Source organism: Chaetodon trifascialis, chromosome 24 (assembly GCF_039877785.1).
Source record: "Chaetodon trifascialis isolate fChaTrf1 chromosome 24, fChaTrf1.hap1, whole genome shotgun sequence".
Lineage (NCBI taxonomy): Eukaryota > Metazoa > Chordata > Actinopteri > Chaetodontiformes > Chaetodontidae > Chaetodon > Chaetodon trifascialis.
In genome coordinates, this window is record NC_092079.1 from 7,137,638 (window position 1) to 7,160,809 (window position 23,172).

Below are 23,172 nucleotides of genomic sequence, written 5' to 3' on the forward strand. Positions count from 1 at the left end.
CAAAACAGGTAACAGTCACATGATTATGAGGAGGGTTGGTGAAAAATCGATGGGCAGTAATTGTCCCTCCTAACCACCCAAAGCCCTGCTGAAGTGTCCTTGAGCAGGACACTGAAGCTCTGTGTTGGTGGGTGTTTCATTCATTTCTAATGAAAACATGTGCTTTTCCTAGTTTTACATAAAAAAAAAAAAAAAAAACTGATGTCACTAGCCTGAGTTTATTTCACTTTGAAGGTGAGTTTGCGTTCAGTCTTTCTCACCAAAAAACATCACGTGTATCCTTGAGATCTAAAAAACTTGTCAAATTCCTTTCTCATAAAACACTTACAAGCTGATTTTGAAAAACATATTAAATCGTGCTTTCATTACATCCATATTTGGTTCTCAGCAGTCTTCTGTGCTGGGACATTTGTTGACGCGCTATGAAACCAAGATGTGGATGGAGACTCCGAACATTGCTCTCTAGCACACCTGGTGGTCAAAGATTCCACAGGGCACCTTAACGGTTCATATGCTTCAAATAAAGTGCTTCTGGAACACATATGGCCCACTTGAATACCTGAGAGGAAAAACTGTCTGAAAATGTTGCTGTTATCCCCATTTGAGCCATTAATACGTTTTGCCCTTCTCCACGACTGCAGGCTTTTCAGCCCGCTTTTGTTACAGGAGGACCATTGCCAGTAGACACGGTCATTTCGGGAATACCAAGCCTTTGCGTGCAAACATAACATGCAGCCATTTAAAAATTCTCAGGGGCAGCAAACAAAATTGTGATTCTTGCAGATTATTCACAAAGTACTGAAGCAATGAGGGGCTGAACTGGGGTCAACCAGTACATGGAGAGTGTGGATTGAGGGACACATGGCGCTTGGCTGTGGGAACAGTGACTTGTTTCAGTACTGGGGATCCTGTTTCCCTCACAGAATACCATCCGCTCAGAGCTCTGGGAAAAGAGCACTATATATATCAAGAGAGAAACGCCAATGTTGTCCAACATTAGTCTATGTCTCGCAGCTTGACCCGCAGCCCTCTGCTGTCAAGTGAAGTGAAAATAAGTCGGCTGAGATCAGTTTGTGTGGCGAGGTGCGCACTGAAAGATCAGCTGGACGGTGCTTTCGCAGAACCCATTGCCATGAGAGCAAGTGAAGACAAACACAAGACGGTCAGGGACAGATGAGTGTAAAAAGGGAAAAGTCTGCATTAGGAAGAAGGGCTCAGAAGGGTCACTTTATTTTGAAGTGTAGAAAGGGATACTACTTCCCGAATATTTGTGAGAAGTCCTTAAATCTTTAAAGCAGCCATCAGACCAAACCTTCAGTGTCAGCTGAAACCGTTCAGCCAGGATCATACTGTAATGTATCATCTGATAAAACACGCTGTAGATAGCCGTTCCATTATCTTTATGTTGCATTTTATTGCTGACTCCTTCCTTCAGCAGAGCCTTCTCCCCAGTGCGTCGCAACAGAAACAGCTTGGCTCCAGGTGCATAAATAATTCACATACATATCTTTAAGCCTGCGCTGGGCTGAGCGGTTACAGTGTGATTTGCTGCAGCAGGCAGTCGCTGCTCATATCTGTGAAAGTGTAAAAGTGAGTAATGCTTGTAGCTGCATCAGTACACCATGGAGCATTAGTGATGGATGGCTGCCTGCGCTGCATTAAAAACTGTCAGCAGGGGATGATAGCTGGAGGCTTCAATTGTATGTGTGGAAATGCAACACGGTGAAATCCAAAAGGAGCACGAACTGAACTGGCTTTGAAGTTTACGTGTCCTTTACATACTCGTTAAAATCCAGTCAGACAGAGCGAATCAATTTTGTATCATGTCTGATATTTCTGTAAATGTAGAGTCTGTTCGTACATGGTCTGAAGTGACGTTCACGCTGTGTCTGCGCTGACTATACTCTGCAAAAGATAAACAAAAAAGGAAGAGTGTCGGCAAGAGACTATCAAAAGCAGAGCAAATAAAGAGTTTGTGCCTCCTCTCATGAGACTGATCTGCATCACATCAGGAAAGGACATGGCAGGATAAGCAAGGCGAGACTTCTGTTGACAGAACGATGCACACAAACTCTAACTCTAACTCAATAAAACTGGTTCTCAGAGGCAAAACAAAACTTGGGCAAACCTTCCAGCTATCATTGAAACAAAGTGAAAACTGACCTTATCTTAAGACCATATGGACAATACATAAAATGCTGAAAACAATGACTAAACATGGGCGTATAGGATGTAACCAATTACATACAGTATGTTGCTCATGTAAACCAACTAATTTATTACTAAAAATGAAGATGAAAACATCCTAAAAACTAGTTGGATGCTTATTTTACTGTCTGATCCCTCCATATGTCCATACAGAACAATTGCATTTGCTAATTTACAAATTTGGCTTGATGTCATCATAACTAAACAAGTGCAACCAAGACGCTAAGATCCCGAAATGATAACGCACCTGGCGGCAGCTTGGCTTGGAGTAAGAGCAGCCAAACTTCACGTACGAGTTACTGCGACAATAAAGAGATCACACTCCACTATTATGGAAAACACTGATGATATTGCTACCTAATGATGCAGAACCGAACAAAAAGTACGATTCATTATCGACTGTGATACACAAGGAAACTCTTGCCTCTTTTGTGCACTAATTATAAAGATGCAGCTTGTTACATGAGTCACCCAAATTGATTCTGAAGCCCAGGTGTCTTTTCATTTCCTGATGCTATTAATGTTAGTCATCCACATTGCTCAGATTTGCCAGTGCGTCATCACCTTTACTTTATTTAGTGCCTATGTTCTGTGTTAAATATACAACAAGGGACCAGTGAACTCAGATTCCTCTGCAAGCTGTTCGACAAGGCCAATGCTTTCCATGATGCAGCAGAATGTGTCTGGGCCATGTGCACAATGAAGTCTGCAGCCACTGCTGGCCGCACTGCACGTCAGACAGATTAACATGTAACACTGTCCAGCTCTTGTCTACTTTCCATGAGGCCAAAAGGCGTGTGTTACTTATTCTGTTTGAAAATTCTGTCAACCTCCCATCACATGAGAATATTCAGTTTTGGGTCAAAGCGTAACAGTTAGTGTGCTGATCTGGGGTCAGAGGTCAAAATTTTGTTTTGTCGTTGCAGATCTGGAGGGGAAAATGGAATGTTGCATTTTACGGCAACGTTTTAAGCAGTGGATTACCGTTAGCTTAGCTTAAAGACTGGAAACAGGGGGAAAGAGCTAGCCTGGCTGTGTCCAAAGGTAACAAATCCACCTACCAGCACCTTCAAAGCTCAATAATTAACATGCCGTTGTTTCTGGGGGTTATGTGTCAAACTTTTTCTCGGCCATGAGCAGTAACTTCCTGAATTCAGCTCATTGTATTTAGGCCTCATTTTTTCTGTGCTTTGGTAACTGTATTTGAAGGTGTGTGCATGAGACATGACACCTGTCATGAACCTGAAGGAAGCTTTATGAATGTTTATGACTGTTGTCAGTGAGTGTCCTTATATATGTGGTTGGTTTTACCATTGGCTGTCATGAGGCCATTATAATTGTCATGACTATTGACCTCAACTACAGCGGTACAGTTGAATTGTCATAAAGATGTCATTAAGTTTTATTACACTGTTAAGCTTTTTTAAAAGTGTGACCTTTCTAATGGATTAAACAAATGAGACATAACATGGTAATTAGTGAGCTTTAGAGGTGCCGGTGGGGGGATCTGTTACCTTTGGAAAGAACTAGGCTAGCTGTCCCCCTTGTCTTTATGAGCTCAGCTATCTGCTTGTAGCCTTTTATTTACCAGACAGATGTGAGAGGGTATAATTCCTCCCATCTGAATCTCTGCAAGAAAATTTCCTAAAATGTCGACCTATTCCTTTAACAAGAAAACACACCAGATTATGTTAGTAACCACTTCCACTGCAAGCTTGCTAAATATACTCCCCAGCAAAGAGCATGTTCTCCATGGGTGCACCTTAGCTCACTTTGTAGCCATATATTATGTAAATGAAGCCTTTTCTGAGCTCTGTATCATGCCAGCCTCAACATGAACCAGCTCACATCTCACTGCTATTTCTGCATTGTATCCCCACCAGGGACTCGGCTTTGGTTGTGAAATACTTGGCATATGCAACATGATTGGATAAAATGACACAGGTGGCAGCTTGACGCTAAATATGCACCGGAGAAAAAAATAAAACACACCAAGGAGGCCTGCTGTGAATGCTCCTCTTTGAGCTTAAGCCTCCATTGTTGCCCCTCTCTGTTTGCTGTTGCTATAGAAATGAACTCAGCGGAGATGAGCAGGCTTAGCATGGCTCTCTGACTTTGCGAGGCTTTTGCATTCGCTAAATGACAGGGTCAATTATCGGGCTATTTTCTGATGACCCACTAACATTTTCCCTGCTCCCTCTTATTTAAGAGAAGTGAGGCCTTTTGAGAGCCAACAGGAGCAGAGGAGGAGAGAGACAGGAGTGGTACAGTGGTGAGAGATGTCGGTGACGTGCCCGGTGGCAGTTAATTTACTCACTTTGGCCTGGGGATTTAGGAAATGTCTAAAATGGGCATGATTTGTACAGAGCGGGATTGTGTCTGGCAGGAGTGCTGCTGGGATGAGGCCCAGAGCTCGACAGCACATAGTGTCGGTGAAGGAGGGTGCGTTACACCCATCTGCCAACATGACTCATGGGCAGTGCAGGGGGCCGAAGCCACAATAGTGCTTTAGAGTTCAGTGTCCATGTTGTGAGGGATGAACTCAAGCAGCTCGTCCAGGAAGTGTCGAGCTTTGATTTCTATGAAACCTTGCAGCCTCTCTTTCCCTGTTTCTACCTCAATCAGATGTTTGCAAGAACCTTCATGCACAACATGTTACATGACCGGTTGTTTAGTGTGCATAAAAATGATAAAAAACAAGTTAATTCCAAAAGAGCCGACTTGAAGCAACTGTCATTTTTTCACCTGACATCGACCGATGACTCATTCTGTAACTTGGTACAAGACAATACACCGAAACTCGGCCGAGAAACAGACTCGCACACAGTCCTTTTTTTTTTTTCTTTTTGAAAAAGAAAGCATGAGTCAGCTCACTGAGAAATGTTGTTTTGCTGTTTGGAAGCAGAACAGCCGCTGAATATTAACAAAGCTTGAGAAAGAGCCAGGGAACAGTGTGATCATTTTCACATATGTGAGTTACCCTGGGACAAAATGTCTCCTGTGGTATGATGTGATGCAGCAGGACATTGCTTTGTTAGCGGTCTTGTAGCTGATCATAGACAGCCTCTCTGAATTTTGTCGGTTTTGGTTGCATTCTCTAGTTTATAGTCTTCTTAGTTTTTTTTCTGAATATATATGTAAAGATGTACTGTTCTTCAAGAAGATATAATCAGCATTTTTAGATTAACAATGGATCACATGCCTACATTCAGATTTATCACCTCAATTTTTAGCATCTTTCAGATTCTTGTTTTGGTTTTCTGCTCTACCACGTCCTTTCAATGTGTCATTTCCAGACACAGCAGCTGTATTTAGCAAAAAACAAACCAAAAAACCAACTCCTGCATGCCAGCTCCTGCACCACCAAATGGCAGACAGACAAAGTTAGCAACAATCACTTTGAAAGTCATCCTGAGTGTCACAGAAACAGGAACATTCACGCCTGTGTACATGAATCTATAGATTAAATGTGACTGCTTCACAGAATGCCCTGACACCGTGCTGGCTGGGAAACACAGGATGTCACTGATTTCAATTTATTAATTATAATGATAAAGGCATAAGATGTCACACCCTGACGAGTTCAACAAGGCTATGACGCTCATCCTGAACACACACTCGCAGCCCCCTGAGTGGAGGAAAATAGGTGAAAACACCTGTGTGTTTGCACCATGGTGTGCACAGTAACTCATGAAAACATCCAGGTATTCATTCTTTCTGCTATCGCCTTCAGTCTAAAGCCACATTCAGACACGACTGATGACAGGAGGAGGCGGGTAATAAAATCCTTCCTCTCCTCTGCTGTCATAAAAGACAGCATTTTTACAAGAGCTGGTTCTGGAATAGAAAATAAATGTGCCGGAAAACAATGTGACCTTCATCACCACTTGCAAGCTACTCAAATATCTCTTTGCGAATGCCAATCAGGCTCTGCTTCATACTGTATCTTGTAAAATCACCTGGAACATGGCAGTGATGAGCCTGTGGGGGCTTTATTCCTCATTGAGCTGACTGACGTGAACAATCGATCTATCAGATTCTAAATTGTTTTCTAATTCTTCGTTATCAGACTGTCAGCTGAGGTGATGAAGCAGGTAAGTGGAGCTGGAATTATTTTGGAGATGGGGCATAAAAAGCTCCACATGGGATTAAAATCACTGACCAGCTGAGGTAATACTGAAACCACCAACTTCCCCTCTATAAATTCATCTGCTGCTAAATAATGAGACCTGGCTCCCCCATAACAGTGCGCCAACGAGATGCTTCGGGACATTTTGGATGCACAAACTCCAATAATTGCTCATTAGAAATAAAATCACATCTACCTGTTTGTTTGTAAATCAGATACAGTCCGCCTAATTGATTTGTCAATTTGCATTTTCCTGCTGTCACAAAGTCGATGCTCTAATTACAGCTTAGACATTTCTATAACCCAAGGTGTGACTCATCAGACAGCTTAATGGGGAGGTTGCTGGGCAACTGCACCGGGGGCAGGCCCACAGGGATGCAAAGGTGGAAGGAAGCGAAGCTAAGCCTACATTCAATTATCATATTGAGTATGTTTTGACAGGGAAGTTGCATCCACAGAGAGCTGTTCCCTGGATGAAGATGTTTAAAGGCATATAAAGGAACCTGTAGTCCCACAGTCCATCCTACATAATCATTCTAAGTAGGTTTTGCAGTGTGTTACATCAGAAAAGTTCACTGCTAAATAATTTAAATACTAATTGTGGATGGCGATGAAAAAGCTCAGATAATTTAAAAAACTTGTAAACCATTTGGAAAAACGTTTCGCTGTCTCTGTTTCACTGACAGTGACTGTATGTAAAAGTATGTTGATCACTTCAAAAACTACAGTATATGATTGGCACGCAAGAAGAAAGTGGGACCCACCTTGTGAGTTCTGTTGACTTTTATCAGTGATTTAGGATTACATACGGTGGCCTGTGATGGACATAAACCAGTCAGTTCATATTCTAAAAATTTTAAGGTTTTAACTGATAAGTCCTCCCTTATGATCGGGCTAAAAATTAGCTTGCAAGCATCCAGGGATATTCAGGTGTGCGCACACACTGCAATACATGCACACACATAGAAATTCATGTGTGGTAAATGTATCCTCACCTGGTGATACCTGCACACACACACAGCTCTCCATTAGACTCTACATGGCCACAGTCTGTGATTCTGGGATTTTATCCTCCCTGCTGACTCAGGCTTTCTCTGAACACTCTGCTCATCCACTGCTGTTAAAGTGACTCCTTTGAATCCCCCCACTTCAGCTGATTCGAACACTTCATTTTATAACACAGGACAAATCTGGAGTATCTCCATTACAAGCCTACTGTACTTTGTGGTTTAGGCTGAAAGGTGGAAAGTACCTTAAACACTTGATGAGTGTTGGCCGCTGGAGGATGAATGCAGCAGACTGGAGTACAGTTCCTGTGCAGGACGTGGTCCAACACCACCAGGCAACGTCTCAGCTCTCGCCTTCTCCTCGCTTCTACTGTGCAGGATTGGGTGACCCCTAATTTTAGCCCGGTGTTTGTCGGCCACTGGACAGATTGGATTGCAGGCAAAAGGGAGAGGGTGCAACAGTCGTTAGTTGGGGAGGTGAGGAGGAATATCATAATTCTGCTTCATTTGTGACTTGATATTTTATGTCCCTGAAGACCAGGGAGGGTTTTTCTTAAAGAGTCACTGATGGTGATTACATATAAACACAGAGGAGGAACATTAACTGCCATCATGACTGCAACCATTATTTGTGACACTCCTTGCATATAAAGGGCCAGCAGAGACAAAGCAGCTGAAGAAGAAGAAGTGCTATTTTATATTTATGTTCGCTGTCACCTCATGATGCACATTCTGCCGTATATGCATGTGTATTTTGTATATATTTAGTATATTTCATGTTATCTAGAGAATTACACACTGAGTACATGAATCAAGGATAACTCAACTGATGCTTCAGTCTTGAAGCGCGTGTGTTCAGTATGTGTGTGTGCTGAGGACAAAGTGACAGCATGTGGACCAGCTGATGGATGCTGTGACCCTGTAATCCTCTCCGGTCAATCCTGTGTCACTACACAGATGGATGGACAGACTGGGAATGCACCGGTGAATGAATGAGTGCATGCTGATGACTGTGTTTTTCTTTTTTTTTTTGCTTTGTCGTCTGAGGGGGAAGAATGTATTGCTACAGTAGCATCTCTGTTATAGTCGTTGTTTGTCTGAGTGAGCTGTACCTTTTCTTGACAGTGCATTAGTGAAAGGCCTGAGGTGAGCTGAACAGACCAAGAAAAAACAGAGTATTTTTTTCTATACTGGGAGGTGAGACAGATGAGCACATTTACTTGGCTTCTGGGATCATAATAGTCAATGAACCCTCTGATCAACCCTCTCATCTGCTGTCAGTCCTCAGTCTGAGGAGCAACATATAAAATCCTAGGACCACTTCAAAACACTGGGGTCTATTTTCCATGACATGAGATGAACATGCATGCAAACAAGCACTGCGGCAGGTGATTATTCAGGTACAGTAGCTGCTCTGGTAAAAGCTACGGCAAGCTATTGAGTCAAAAACTCCCATTTGTAAAAACATCATCTTGGAGCTAATCTGTCTGCAGGCCACTAATACAATAATCCATTTAACATGGAGTAAAGCACACCACAGTGGAGTGGAGTGGAAGAGCAAAACATGCCCGTGTTTTATCAGATATATTCCCAAAAATACTATGATTATTAGGAAAACATACACACACACAAAACAAAAGCAGAACAAAATAAAATAAAATACCCAATTCTTAACAAAAACAGGATGCAAGTGGAACCCATCACATTTGTTTGTTTTCTGATATGCAAATTAGGGTCCTATGTTAGTAATTTTTTAATGCTAAATGTTCATGTTTTGCTAATCTGTGTCCCAGTTTAATCTGTTTAGTGAAATGTGGTTTTGCTTTGCACTTTCAGGACAAAGTGCTCCCTCCAACCTCCTTCCGACCAGTTCTGCATCAGCACAGGTGTCGGTGGCCCACTTGCTACTCGGCCTGTTTTAATAGGGGCTGATGATATGGGTCACATATCAAAAGTTAACCCAAAAGTTTGACACACACAAGAGGCTGAGCAGCATCAGAGTCCAGAAGCTCAAAAAGGCCACTTCCAAAACTAAAAAAGCGCTGCCCTCTGCTGGCAAGACAGAGCTAGGGGTCTGAGTGAAGACCCCTGTAACCTTTGAACAACAATTAAAACAAACATTACTCTCATAACCTGAAATGAACAAGGACGCCGTATGTTAAAAAGCACTGCCATAACCTGGACAAACTAAACACAGTTAAAACAAAATACTGTGTAAAAGGGAATCCAATTCAAATATCTGTCAATGTTTTTCAAACATTTAGTTAATGTCCAGAGATATGATTTCAGGCTTATTGCCTTTGGTAAAATATCAGTTAGTATCATCAGAAACATGATTTCAGAATAGATGTTGCTCTGAAACCAAAAAAACCCCACATTTTTGTTACTTATATACATTCACATATCATTTTTTGTCTTGACTTACACAATCTATTTTCTTCAAGAGCAAGCACCGTGACTTGAATTGTACTGCGCTCATCAAACCTCCTGGTATCAACACCATGTTCAACTGCTCAATATTCCTGCAGAAAAGCACCTCGATGATGTGCAGTGTTTGTGCTTCACATTGCTGTTACTCACCTATAATCACAGACGATTTTGATCCGATGTTTTCGTCTGTCGGTGCAGGTGTTTATCTGTGTGCACATGTTTGGGATGAGGCACAGAGGATCACGGTGTCAGGATGATGGGGCTTGTAGGTGATTTGTCTTCTTCCCCGGTGGCCCTTGTGGTGACAGATCATTTCAGCTATTCACACCTTCCAACCATCGGATCCGTCTGGTGGTGCTCTGTCATGCTGGGCACACAGGACCCTTCAGAGGGGGAGGAGTGGGAGCAGGCACAGATTTTTAAATAGAGAAAGAGATCTGGATGTTTTTTAAAAGGTTGCCTAATCAGGGGAAATTCAGAAAGGCCAAAACAGAAATTCAATTTCACAGGGAACACATTTAGCAGCTCTGGCATTAGCACAGTGGTGATGTGAGGAGGAAGAGCTTTTCCTGTAGCCGGTGTAGGAGGCACACTTTGTGTTCTCTTCCTCTTGTTGTCTCCTGTCTGTCACAGGTTCAGGTAGAAAAAAGGATATAACATAACAGCATGGTGTTACATTGCAAAAACATGTAATCGGATTACAGATAGTAGGCATTACTCTACCTGTACTCGACCTACACCTGAAGTTTTGTTAACTCAGATTTTGCACTTTTTGTCATCTGCTCTGTTTCTTCACTGACCTGCTGGCCTTGAATTTTCAACCGGGATCAATGTAGATATATCTTAATCTATAATATCAATCCGAGTAAAGTTAACCAGTAATTCAAGTTTTCAAGTAAATGTAGTGGAGTAAAAAGTACAATATTTGTTTCTGAAATAAAGTGGAGGAGAAGTACAAAGTAGCAGAAAAAGGAAACACAAGTACAATAAGTACAGCAGTAGTCGTAGTAAATGTACTTTGCTTCACTGTTCAAAGTAAACTTGCTGCTCAGTAACACGTAAAATCTTGTTCATATACAGTCCTGCGGGAACAGTCGGGGCTCGCTTCAGTAGCTAAATGCTCTGCTATGCTCACCAGCTAACTAACGATGTGTGTCTGTGGTTTGGTGCTGAGCAGCTCGAGGATAATGGGTTTATCAGAGCTACTGTGATGAAAACAGCTGCTTGGTTGACGAGAGCAGTGACAGTGAACCAAAACAGGACAGTTGCTGGTTGTAAAAGAAAAGTGTGTTAAAGACACTTAAAAGCTCCCTGATGGAAACTGCAGAGTCAGGTGATAGTTATCTTTTAGTTCATCATGTCACATTACGTACAGTCCGTTGTTGATTTGTGCAGCTTTAAAGTTTCCGAGCCAACACTGCAAAGTCATGCCACCGCCTGAGACGCAGCAGCCCGCCTGTCACTGAACCAGACAACCCTTCACTCTGACACGTATGAGATTACTACCTCCCAGCAGCTCTTGGCCTACTCAAACCCCACCAGTCCTCCAGCTTCTCTTTCTCATAATCACCTGCTCTAAAGCCGACAAGGTTACAGTCTGATGACACTGAGCGTGGAACACCTGCCAAGGTATGAACATCGATATGGGATATAAAATATGACAGGGGTGTGTTTAGAATGTGTACAGAGGCTGACATGGGAGGCCAGCAGGGCCATACGTGGAGTCAGCTTTTGTAAAGAGCAACAGTAAGAGAACGAGGTTCACTTCATCTGCGTCATGTTCTGTTGCGCTGATGTTTGAATCAAAACAGAATTACTGGCCCCATTAAAAAATCATTTGGTTTCCGTTCTGGTTGAGAGGTCGCTGAACTTCTGCACTGCTGTCTGTTTTTCTTTTCACCAGCTTGACCTTGTTAAATGTGGAGACCTTGGCGTGAGCTAAATCACTATTATACAGTGTATACAGATGTTACAGACACACACACACACACACACACACACACACACCCACACCCACACCCACACACACACACACACACACACACACACACACAGTAAAATGCAACTCTTGGAGCCAGCCACGACATCATGTGAAAGACATTCTCCTGGCAACACTGTTGCTCTAAAGCAGACAAACAACCAGCGTGCGTGTGTGTGTGTGTGTGTGTGTGTGTGTGTGTGTGTGTGTGTGTGTGTGTGTGTGTGTGTGTGTGTGTGTGTGTGTGTATACATTCATACACTGAGTACAGCAAATAAGAGTGCATGTATGCTTGGCCACGTTTCATGGTTCAACATCAGACTTGGCCCTCCTCCCAGACTGAAAACTCCTTCAAACGTAAACCTGGCACAGGAAACCTGAGTCCCCCCATCCACACTCTGCCTTTCCTCCTGCAGTCCCAGAGGACTAATCGCCTCCATTGTCCTCACAGTCAGCAGCTCGATGTCCTGTAACCTGGGTGAGCTCAGAGATCACAAACAGATTCCGCAGTTTGTTTCAGCTCAGTCTTCTCTTCTTCTCTTGTCTTTCAAGTCAGGTCAGTTTAACTTTGATGGATCAAAATCACAATTGTGACAAAGAAGACAGTGGGGCTGCAACTACGATCAATTAATCTGAAAAATTTCTTCTTACTGGTTGAAAGAATGTCAGAAAATCAGAGCCCAACACTCCAAAACGCAGATGCTCAGTTTGCTCTCACGTAAGACAAAGACTAGCAGCAGATTCTCACTTTGAGAAGAAGTTTTTGCAGTTTTGCTGAAATAGTCTTTGATTCAATTTCTGAAATATTAAAGCCCCCTTGTTGCTTATAGATCCTTCACTTGGATATTTGAGCTTCACTGTGCCGAGTGATGTATGTGCAGAGTCTGACACTAAATCTGCTGCAGCAGGAATGTTTCTCTGCGACCGCCTTGAGATGATTTTGTGACTTGAAAGCCGGAGTCCACGACGCACAACCGTGATGCTGAGACGGTAAAGAGTTGATGTGATTTTAGGATTTTTTTCATCAAGGTAATTGCCATTTTATTTATTCCAAGCATAGTATTTCCACAGGGAATCTGAAATTAAGTATATAAACACTTTCAGGCAAAGTCTCTTTTTCAAGTAATATACCTCCGCTGTTTTATTGAGGTTTGCACAGAGAAACCTTGGCTGACTTAAGGAGTTTTGGAATGGCAACATGGCGCCCCCTAGTGAAAAGCGCACGCTCTAATAATGTTTATTATGCAGCAGGATATTTCTATTCACCTACAAGAACTGTTGGCAAGCGAGATGTGCAGTCAATAACATTCTCCTGGATAAACACAGTACTGTATCTTAGGATAACAGGTGATATTTATTATCACTGCTCCATGTCCAGCTGGAGGACCTCTCTTGATGTCTCTACCAAAGTTTATTCCATAGGATCAGATGAAATGCACAGAGGAGCTACACTGTTACTGAATACGATCCCTGTGTCTCTGAGCATACTTGCAGGGGGAAATGTGCAAGGCTCACACTGTTACACTTTCTGGCTTGTCCAAAGATTTCCTGGGATTGCATCATCTAGCAGACAGGAGGCCTCGATGCAAAAAATGTGCTGCAGGGTTCTTTTTCACCCGACAGGCGTTTTAACAGCTATAAGCCCTGCCGCGGCCGCCATCTATCCTCCAGCTTTAAATGACAGCGTGCATGAATCTGAGCTGATACGTGTGTTTGTCGGCCGAGCCTTCCTCCTCGGCCGGTTTGCCCTGAGCTGTGCACGACTTCAGTGCAGAGGAATTCCAAACCGCTTCTCTTCTCGGCGCTAATGCTAGCAGGAAACATCTCCGACGGTTTTATGGCACCTCATCCAACCTCCAGGCCTGAATGCTAATCGTTACCTGTTGCTGTGGCAACCATTGTACTGTTTGTAAATATTTCAGTCTTTTTTTTTTTTTTTTTTTGGCGAGATGATGGAAACCCCTCAGGCCCAGCAAGCAACTCTCTTGACAGCCATTTTTGGGCGATCTTAGTATTACTGACACATTTAGCACAGTTTAATAACACTTTAAGTGGAGCAATACAAGTAGAAACACTAGAACTAAATTTATATTTTACAATGGAAAAACTCATCTCAAGAAGCTCCACATCGCCTAAAACATACTTATTACCACTTAATGGTATTCCTGAAACATTCACACACAGTATGTCTGTGTGTATATCATTAAGACATCAATGTGTTGTATTATTTATGACTTATCTGTTGGATCACTGGGTTCTGAAAGCTATAAAGACGCTACTGTCTTCAATCTTCACTAACTAGCAGCTGAATGAAAAACACCATAAAAACAAGAAAATGTATTACATGAACTCTCTTATTTTCTTATCAAGCTCATTTCAAGCTGTTTTCCCTCTGGCCTGCCAAATAAATTTGAACCTTGCACTGAGCCAAAAGGAGAAGTGGTGATTTTAGGTCTCAGGGCTTTCGGGCCTCCTCTGGCTCTGTGAGTTTGTAGTTTAATCATCTCTGACATTTTAAGTTTACTTCCTTTGCTTTCTGCCTCTTGTCCTGTCAGTGTGTGGCCTCGCATACACGTAAACATGATTGTGAAAAATGATGTGCGCTATTCACCAGGCATGTAAAAAGAATGCCTGATGAATGATTCGTTTTGTGAATTCAACATGCAAGCATGTATGGTAAATTCACTGCAAACGGTACAGATAAATAACTAGACTAAAGACTGTACAATGTGCACCAGTGCATGCAACATGAACCTGGGTCTGAACCCCTTTCTGCCAGTGAAATGATAAGCATAAGAGTGAAATATGGTCAAAAACCAGAAAACGGATATTTGATTACACAGTCACACACGGATGCGACGTCGCATTCATCACACCCGACCAGGAGTTTTAACAGCGTGAAAAATGAGCGACATCTGATCTGATTTCACATGGCCCAGACTTCACCACAGTCTCAGTCATTCACCTCCTACTGTACACAGTGACCTCTGATGCTGATGCATGGCTTCACAGTGCTGCTTCGAGCCGATTCATGCTGGAATGAAAACAGGCATCCGAAAACTGATTTGCCACACCTTCCTCTCTATGAAAACCAGCTTCTTGTGATCAATTTTTCATGGGCCAGTGACAGATTGTGTGCGTTACCGACAGAGATGCGCCTGTAGCCACAGCGGCATAAAATTTCTGGTATCTCAGTTTAAAATCTGGAGTTTTCCTTTGACAGATTTCATGCTAACAAGCTTCATAAAGGAATACTTTTGAATACATTTTGGGAAACATTCTCACAGCATTTGCTCTCTTGGTAGAGTCAGATGAGACGATTGCTTCTGCTCTCATGCCTGTGCACTAAATATGAAGCCAGCAGCTGGTTAGCTGTTAGCTTAGCACAAACACATGAACCAGGAAAGCAGCTAGTCTGGCTCTATCCCAAGGTGTTCCTACCTTGAGAAAACTAGTTTTTATGACACGTCATTGATTTTGTTCCCTCTGAGTCAGGCTGGCTGCTTCCCTGTTTCTTAGTCTTGGTGCAAAGCTAACTGGCTGCTGGGGGCAGCTTCATATTTATCATCCAGACATGAGAGTTGTATCAATCTCCTCTTCTAATTTTTAGCAAGAAAGCAAATAAGGCTAAGACAACGAATATTCCTTGATTTTAGGAAGAACATGGGGGAACCGTACCACAGACTAACATGCTGGGAGCTGTGTTTTTAACATTTTAGCACACAAATACAAAAGAAAAAAAGCATAAATAAGCTCATAAAAGTAATCTTTCACCTTGCTTGCTTAAATGTGCAAAAAGAACAGTTTTTCGTCTTTATTTCTGCCTGTTTCTGCTGAATAAAAGCCTTTTCTGTCAACATGTGAACTCTTCAGGAGCCGAGAAAAAATCCTTGTTTTCAGTTGCAGTCAACCCAGTTGGGATCTTGAAAAGGTTGAAAAATGTTGTCGAATATCTCCTCCAGCCAAGCGGTGATTTAGTGTACACTTTGCGTACAATAAGCTGCATATGAGCAGCAGATCCTCCAAAGGATATACTGCTGCTCCTCCATCTTTCCCTCCCCTCTCTTCCCTTCCTTTCTGCTCTCTTTTGATCTGCCTTTCTCTCCCCTCAATCACATTGACAGCAGCGTGATGTCAGGCTGCTGGAATTTACTCTGTAATTTGTGTGTGGGTGTGTACATGCATGCATATGTTCTGCTTGCATGCCAACTGTCCACACAGGCTGCTGTTTGCATGTGTAAGTGTGTTTCCATGCGAAGTTCGTGTGGGGGAGGAAAGAGGTATATTTCTTTTGTAGCACACCTGCTTCCTCACCTTTCACCTTCGTGACTTTAACGGCTTTCCCTCTGCTTCACTGCCTGCACACGTGAAGAGTGAAGTCATCACTGAAGAGCTCTCGTTTTTAGCTTTCAGAGACAGCAAGTGTGAGAGACCCTGGTGTCCTTGTGAGCGTGTACTTAAAGGTATATCGACAAAGTTTGGGTGACACCTGGGAAAGACTCATTACTCCATGAGTCTGCCTGGTGCTGGTTTTAGATTGTGAGTCCCAACAGTCCCAGAAAAGATCCAAAATCATAAAGCCTCAAAATAATAACATTAATCGCTTTCTGAAGTGCTCAGATGTGTGATAAAATTACTTGATGGCCATAATAGGCAGACCTTAAGAGGGTTTATGAGTTAGTGACTGGCTGGCTGGCTTGGTGAGTTCATTGCATAAAAACTGTTTGAATGAATGAGCCTTTTGACCTGGTAGCTAGTCTGAGAAACCTTGGTGGTCCCGGCTAGACGAGCCCAAACTGCCAACTGTTTCCAGTAACAGCTTTGCTTTTGGCTTCGGACATTGTCGTCACTGCTTAATGAGAGGACAAGGTAATGGAAGCGCCTCAGGAAAGAAGGGAAAAAAGGAAAGGGAAGTTATGAATGAATAAGCAAACTGGTTTCATTAATATTGCTAATTTTAAGTCATGCTAGCGGTGGGATGGCAATTTGGTCCAGACTGAATTACTCCATTAACCACTCGATGGACGGCCATTAAACTTCATTCATGGTGCCTTGAGGATGACTCCAAACAACTCTGGCAGTCCCCTGAATTTTTATCTGGTGCGACCACCATCAAAACTACCACAAAACTAATCACACCTCCATCAGACTCTGCTGTACTTTTTGGTATCAAATGTTAGTGAGCTAATAAGTTAAAACAAGATGGTGAACATTACACTTGCTTGGCCACAGCATTCAGTGTTGGAAAGAAACAAAATACATTTGCTCAGGTACTGTACATAAAGTAGAGTTTTTAGGTACTTTACTTATACTTTGACTCTTTGGTATTCCAGATGGAAATATTGTACTTTTTACTTCACTACACTTAAGTTACCTTTCAGATTCAGATTCACTGATGCAGCATTAAAGTGATGTACACATGAATGCATCAATAATTATAATCCAGTCATATTATGTAGATTATTCTGAACTGGGCCCTTCTCTTTCATGAATACTTGTAGTTTTGGTTCTTAAAGGATATTCTGATACTAAACCTTCTGTACTTTTACTGAGGTGATTTTGAATGCAGGACTTTTACTGTAACAGAGTTACTTCTATACTATATACTCTACTTCTTCTATACTGTACTTCAGAAAAATTAGCATGCTGACGTTAGCATTTAGCTCAAAGCAATGTTAAGTTAAACGCTAGCATGGCTGTCCAACCATTCATCCATTTTCTATGCCGCTTATCCCTTTCGGGGTCGCGGGCCGGAGCCTAGCTTGGCTGTCAACAGGCGAGAGGCGGGGTACACCCTGGACCGGTCGCCAGCCGATCGCAGGGCACATGCACACACCATTCACACTCACACCTAGGGGCAATTTAGAGTCACCAATCAACCTAATGAGCATGTTTTTGGTCTGTGGGAGGAAGCCGGAGTGCCCGGAGAGAACCCACGCATGAACACGGGAAGAACATGCAAACTTCACACAGAAAGGCCCTTTCTGTTCGATTCCCTACCCGGGAATCGAACCTGCGACCTTCTTGCTGTGAGGCACGCGCACTACCTGCTGTGCCACCATGCGGCCCCGCATGGCTGTCATCTTGATTAAATAAACAAGTGTTGCTTTGCCTCTGCCTGTGTGTATGTGTGTGTGTGTGAGTGTGTCCACTAGCCACAAGCCTGATCTTTTAGAAAAGCTACTGTGTGTGTTGTGTTTTACAGCCATATATAACCGTAAGCATACCAGAAATGAAAAGTCATAGAGACTATTAAACCAAAAACTACATTCATTAATCTGCTCTCTGTGTATTATCGTGCTTGTGCTTGAATGATTCTTTTCTTTGTGTTGTCTTTATTGCAACACCAAGCTAAGCAGCCAAGTCCCTTGCATAAGATGTGAGCACCTGCTAATCATAACATCACCTTCTGGCACTGATCCCTGCTCAGAAAATAAAAAGTGACTGGAGTTTATTCAGGTTGCTTTGACAAAAACGCCTGACACTGGCTGGATGGGATTAGTAAGAGGACAAAGCACAGTTAAGTCATCTTTGGACAGTTTAACACATGTCACACACCCGTTCATTCATGCCGTTATTGTCAGTGAGTACTTCAACAGATGGAAATCATGATGCATTATTATTGCGTTAGAAGCACAGGTACAAACATGATGACTGTAGGTTGATTTCATGAGAAAGACCTTCCCAGATACACCCCCCCAACCAAGTATTCATTCATTCATTCTTCGATCACAGAGATTTATAAATGTTTTCACAACCATGAATATTTCTGATTGAATCTGCTTAAATATCCCATAAGGCCCTGACGGGTCATCTTGGGTCTCGTGCAACAGATGGTGGCTAATTTAACTTTTGTTGTGGCAGTTTTGTGTTCACGCCTTCTAAAAGCTGACAACACGAACAACACAGCACGGTCATGGAGAAAATATGTGTGCACACAGCGTATACAAGCAGTTTAAGAGCTCCTCCGGCAAAGGAAGGCCCAAAAGAAAATTTCCAAGCAGCATTTTTGCAATGCTGTGCCATGTGTTTATTTAGACGAGGACTGCAATGCTGTAAAACTGATGGCTAGTGATGATAGAGAAGCTTAACACTCAATGGTGAAGAAAGATGGAGTGAACTCTGGTTTTATCATATCAATTGCTGGAGTTTTTGATCAAAATGAACAGTTGGTCTTCTTTTTCTCACATTTAAAAGGTTTACTTTGGATATATATGTGGGATTTCTTGATATTAATGCAGTACATTGTCAATGTGTGATTTAGGCCTCTGGATCAAATCTTTGAAGGGCAAATCCTTTGAGAATGGAATTATTTGGGTAATGAAAGAAAGGTGTTCTGAGCAGCGTAACTAGACTTTGACAAATTTTTCTCACGTCAGTCCATGAACACAAAGCAGTGCAGCTTTGGCCAGCTCATCATTCCAGTGTTTCCAGTTCTGAGCGCCTTGCTCAAAGTTTCCAATAACCAATAACACACTTCACAAAAACCAGGAACATCACTTGCCAGAGATATTAAACTGATCTCAAAACTAATTTATTCAACTCCCATTACGACAGTGAGGGACTGATTTGGAGATATGTCAGATCCAATAGGAATCTATTTTCCCATCCCCTCTGTGAACCTTTTTATGAACTATGTGATATATTTCTGATCCATGTAGGAGATTTTGCAGATACGTGATACTTGCACATGTAGGAATCCCAGCGGGGTTGCGTTACATGTCTGCGACCCTTGGATTTGTTGCACAATCCCAGCTCGAGTCTGTGTCCTGCACTTTTTTATGCACGTGTGCGCCAGTGTGAGCATCTGTGTGTTTGTTGCATCATGGGTTCGTAAAATTTTAACAGGCTGCAGTTGTGCAGGAGTGACTGATAGTTGAGCTAATTATGTATCTAGTGCAGTAACTCATTAGAAAGGCTTCATACTTTTCTAATGACGTGCAGGATAAGGCTGCAAGCACACAAACCGTTCTGTGTACTCGAGTACTGCACAGGAAAGGTATGAAGGTACATCACCTACATCTGTACAACCGCACACACATTTTGAGCAGATCTCTCTATCGCCTGTAGCGCAGATCTCTGAGTAAGTCGATGTGGAGTCTGTCTTAGACTGCAGGGAATTACCTCAGCTCTGAATCATGTGGCGCCTTGCCTAGAGTGTGCACAATGCAATCACCCAGCCATCTTTCTTACTCATAAACTGTCAGAGGGCCTCACACAGAGGCTGGACACACACTGCAGGAGTCTTGAACAGATTGTTTCTAAGGTCCAATTAGGGCAATCTCAGGCAAATCATGTTGGAGTGGTGAGACGTTTGTTTTTGTCTCAGTAGCCACGCTGGACTTAGGCTGAGAATTCACATTTTATTATTTTGTTTTCTTTCTTTTATTGGATAGACAATAAATGGAAAAATCAAACAGCGTGAAAACAGGCACAGCTTTAGGTGACTGCAAATGTGAGCTGTATCGACTAGTAGTGATGGAAGTGACAAACTAATAAATTGACTTAATTAACTGGCACTTGTGTATGTAGTTTTGGTGGAGGTTCCCTTTTCTTTTGACGTGCTTTTGAATTTTTTTTTATTAATTAGGATTAACTATTGGATACAAGGTGGAATAAGTATCCAGATATTTTCTTTTTCATTATGACAGTAAAAAATATTCTGCATTACAAGTCCCGCAGCTAATTTCATCAACAGAACGTACAGAAAATATTAAAGGTAAAAGTACATCTCACAGGTACACGAGCAGAGCAGAATGGCCCTAGTCATTGTTATATTTTTAATTACTGGAGTATTATTACTGACACATTGCCATAGAAGCAACTTTTACATTGTATACATTAGGTAATTTAAGCTATAATAATGAATCTTATTTCTTTTTTAGTAATTGCGGGTCAATTTTTTGTCTGTAAGCTAAAACGAATGAAGTGCAAAGTAGAGGAGTAGAGCTATAAAATACAATGAAGGGAGTTACTCAAGTGCAAAGTATTAAAATTCCTAAATAAACAGTGAAGCAGCTGCAATGGGTGATATCTAAAGTATAATGCAGCCTGCAAATGGAAAAGAAGCTCATTGAAAACAGAACCATTCTAGTGTTACTATCTCTTAAATGACTCAACTGTCTGTTATCATTAACTTCTTTGTAAATTAACTGATTTTGTGACTAATTTTAACTGATTTCTATCTGATCCTCTTTTTCGTGGCCTGCATGGATCGACTACAACTGCCTGAGTGGCGATAAAAGCTTAGATCATCACCATTTCTGAGCTCCCAAGTAGCCTGGGATGTTGGGAAACTTCATCATTTATTATCAGAAGTACACTTACATGAGAAAGTGACATTATTTTGTCTTACATTACAGCACAATGTTGTGAAATACCGTCTTTAGCTGGAACGGCATCTTCTGAGCTCAGTTAGTTGGAAACCTTCTGACGCCAGTTGAGCCAGATAGATGATGATGTAATGCCTTCAGGCAGATTATTCTCTCACACATCAAACAGTCGAAATGAGTCGCAGCATGTTTTTGTTTCAGCTCTGCTTTGTCTTTTGGATGTATTTACTTTATCTGAGCATAATGTTGAAAAAGTAATAAATTACTTGGCAAAGAAGCTTACAGTTCTTTTGCCTGCAACTCCGCATTTATCATAGTTGGATTTATCACAGTTAGTGAGTCACTGAATGGTCCATTCATAAACCAGATGTCACAAAGACACAGTGTATACTCCAAACAGACCTTGGTTGGTAGCCACCATGCTTTTTATTCATAGCTCCCTAAGTCATCTACCCGGATGTTACCCTTTTTCCAATCACTCTCTGGGCCCAAACACATCAGACCACCTATCATCATCTGTAAAACAAAGTAGGTACACAAGGAGACCAAGGCGCTCCAATGCCTCAATCCTCTGGCAGACTAAAACTGGCCGCCTTCCTCTGGACAAAAATTTCACGTTATGGGAAAATTCATCATCCATGAATGTCGGTCGACAGCTTTGGGTAATTTGTTGCAATAGGACTTAAGGTCCAGGGTCCAAAAAAAGTTCTGGCACCATCGGAGAATTTGTGGCATAATCATGCTTTGTGGCCGGTGGTATGACACGGTGATGATGACTCTATTCCGCTGAGTGACTAATAATAACATGTCAGGCAATGACGACATGCTGTTGCACTGCACAGATGACAAATGTGGAGCTGGATGTACTACGTAGGGCTAGTTTATGGCCCACTTAAAGTATGATGACAGGCCAGGTTATATCAGCACACTGTGATGAGATCCCACTGCAAAGTCGGACATGCAATAAACAGAAATTATGTCCAGACATGCACGGTCTCCAAGAACATTGAAAAGTCCAGACTGAAACGTTTCTATTGCTGGTGGAGGTTTGTTTGAGGGCAGTTTGGGAAAATGGCTTCCGTGCCCATTAATGCCTGAATGCTCTGGCCTGAAAATGTAAACTAAAACATTTCATCACAGAGTAACTCCTGGAAAGCGACAAACATAGCAGATTGATTACACGTGACAGCATAATGACAGCCAAGAGTGTTTTGTTCTTTAAATCCCTTCGAAGTCAAGGTCGTTGATTCAAATTTGGCACGTGATGTATTGTGTTGGTTGTTCTGCCTCTGTCCTGACTTAATGCAAGATAAATAAGCCAAACGTTGCGCAAAGACACACGCGAGGCACATGGGGCAGGAAATGCACAGCTCATCTGCATGCAGCAACCTTATTCTTCCATCTTCTATTCACTCCACAGGTAGAAGAACATGCGATCCCGCAGCAACAGTCTGGAGGACGTAACCAAGGCCAAACCAGGGCAGCGGCAGGCAGAGACACGCAAGCAATCTGCAGAGCGAGAGGAGCCCTCCGGAAGGGCTGAGCGCCGCAGCCGACACCGCGAGCCGCCGGACGACACTGGCACCATCCAGAGGAATCACAAGACAGCCAAGAACAGCACCTGCTGTTCTGGGGGGAGTGGGAGTGGGAGTGGGAGTGGGAGTGGGAGTGGGAGTAGCAGCGCCAGCGGGGCTGCAAAGGCGGGTCGGAGGGAGAAGGCCAGGGACCTCTCCAGAGATGACCTCGTCTTTCTACTGAGCTTGCTCGAGGGAGAGCTGCAGGTAATCCAAACTGTCAAGATGACAAAGCAAATTTGGATTTAGCCATGGGAACGATCAGCGAATACAGCAGCAGACAGGCCTGCACAAGTGGCACTGGCCCCAGTCGGACACAGACACAGTGGGCAGTGGTCACTCGAGATGGACTAAAAGCCTGTGTTAATGGACAGTCGACAGCTGAGGCTACTTCCTGTCATTCCAGCACTGGATCCAGGGAGCCGCTGGCACTGATGTGTGATAGGAACAAGCCAAAGTTTGTCTTATTGCTGAGGTTAACGAAGCTAGATACAAGAAAACAAAGAAAGCGAAC

General features: G+C 42.6%; 2 protein-coding genes across 2 annotated transcripts in view; one reads left to right on the plus strand and one right to left on the minus strand.

The window, feature by feature from the left end:
- LOC139352128 (collagen alpha-1(VIII) chain-like) overlaps positions 1 to 10,236 on the minus strand; it is a 56,085-nt gene extending 45,849 nt beyond the window's left edge. Inside the window, exons 1-2 of the mRNA XM_070994228.1 lie at positions 9,925 to 10,236; positions 7,590 to 7,763 (exon numbers count right to left, since the gene is read on the minus strand). The gene's annotated coding sequence lies outside the window, so the exon portion shown is untranslated. The remainder of the gene's footprint in view (positions 1 to 7,589; positions 7,764 to 9,924) is intronic.
- filip1l (filamin A interacting protein 1-like) overlaps positions 1 to 23,172 on the plus strand; it is a 72,681-nt gene that overhangs the window by 3,276 nt on the left and 46,233 nt on the right. Inside the window, exon 2 of the mRNA XM_070994220.1 lies at positions 22,505 to 22,865. Within this exon, the coding sequence (XP_070850321.1) occupies positions 22,515 to 22,865 (351 nt within the window). The 5' untranslated portion in view covers positions 22,505 to 22,514. The remainder of the gene's footprint in view (positions 1 to 22,504; positions 22,866 to 23,172) is intronic.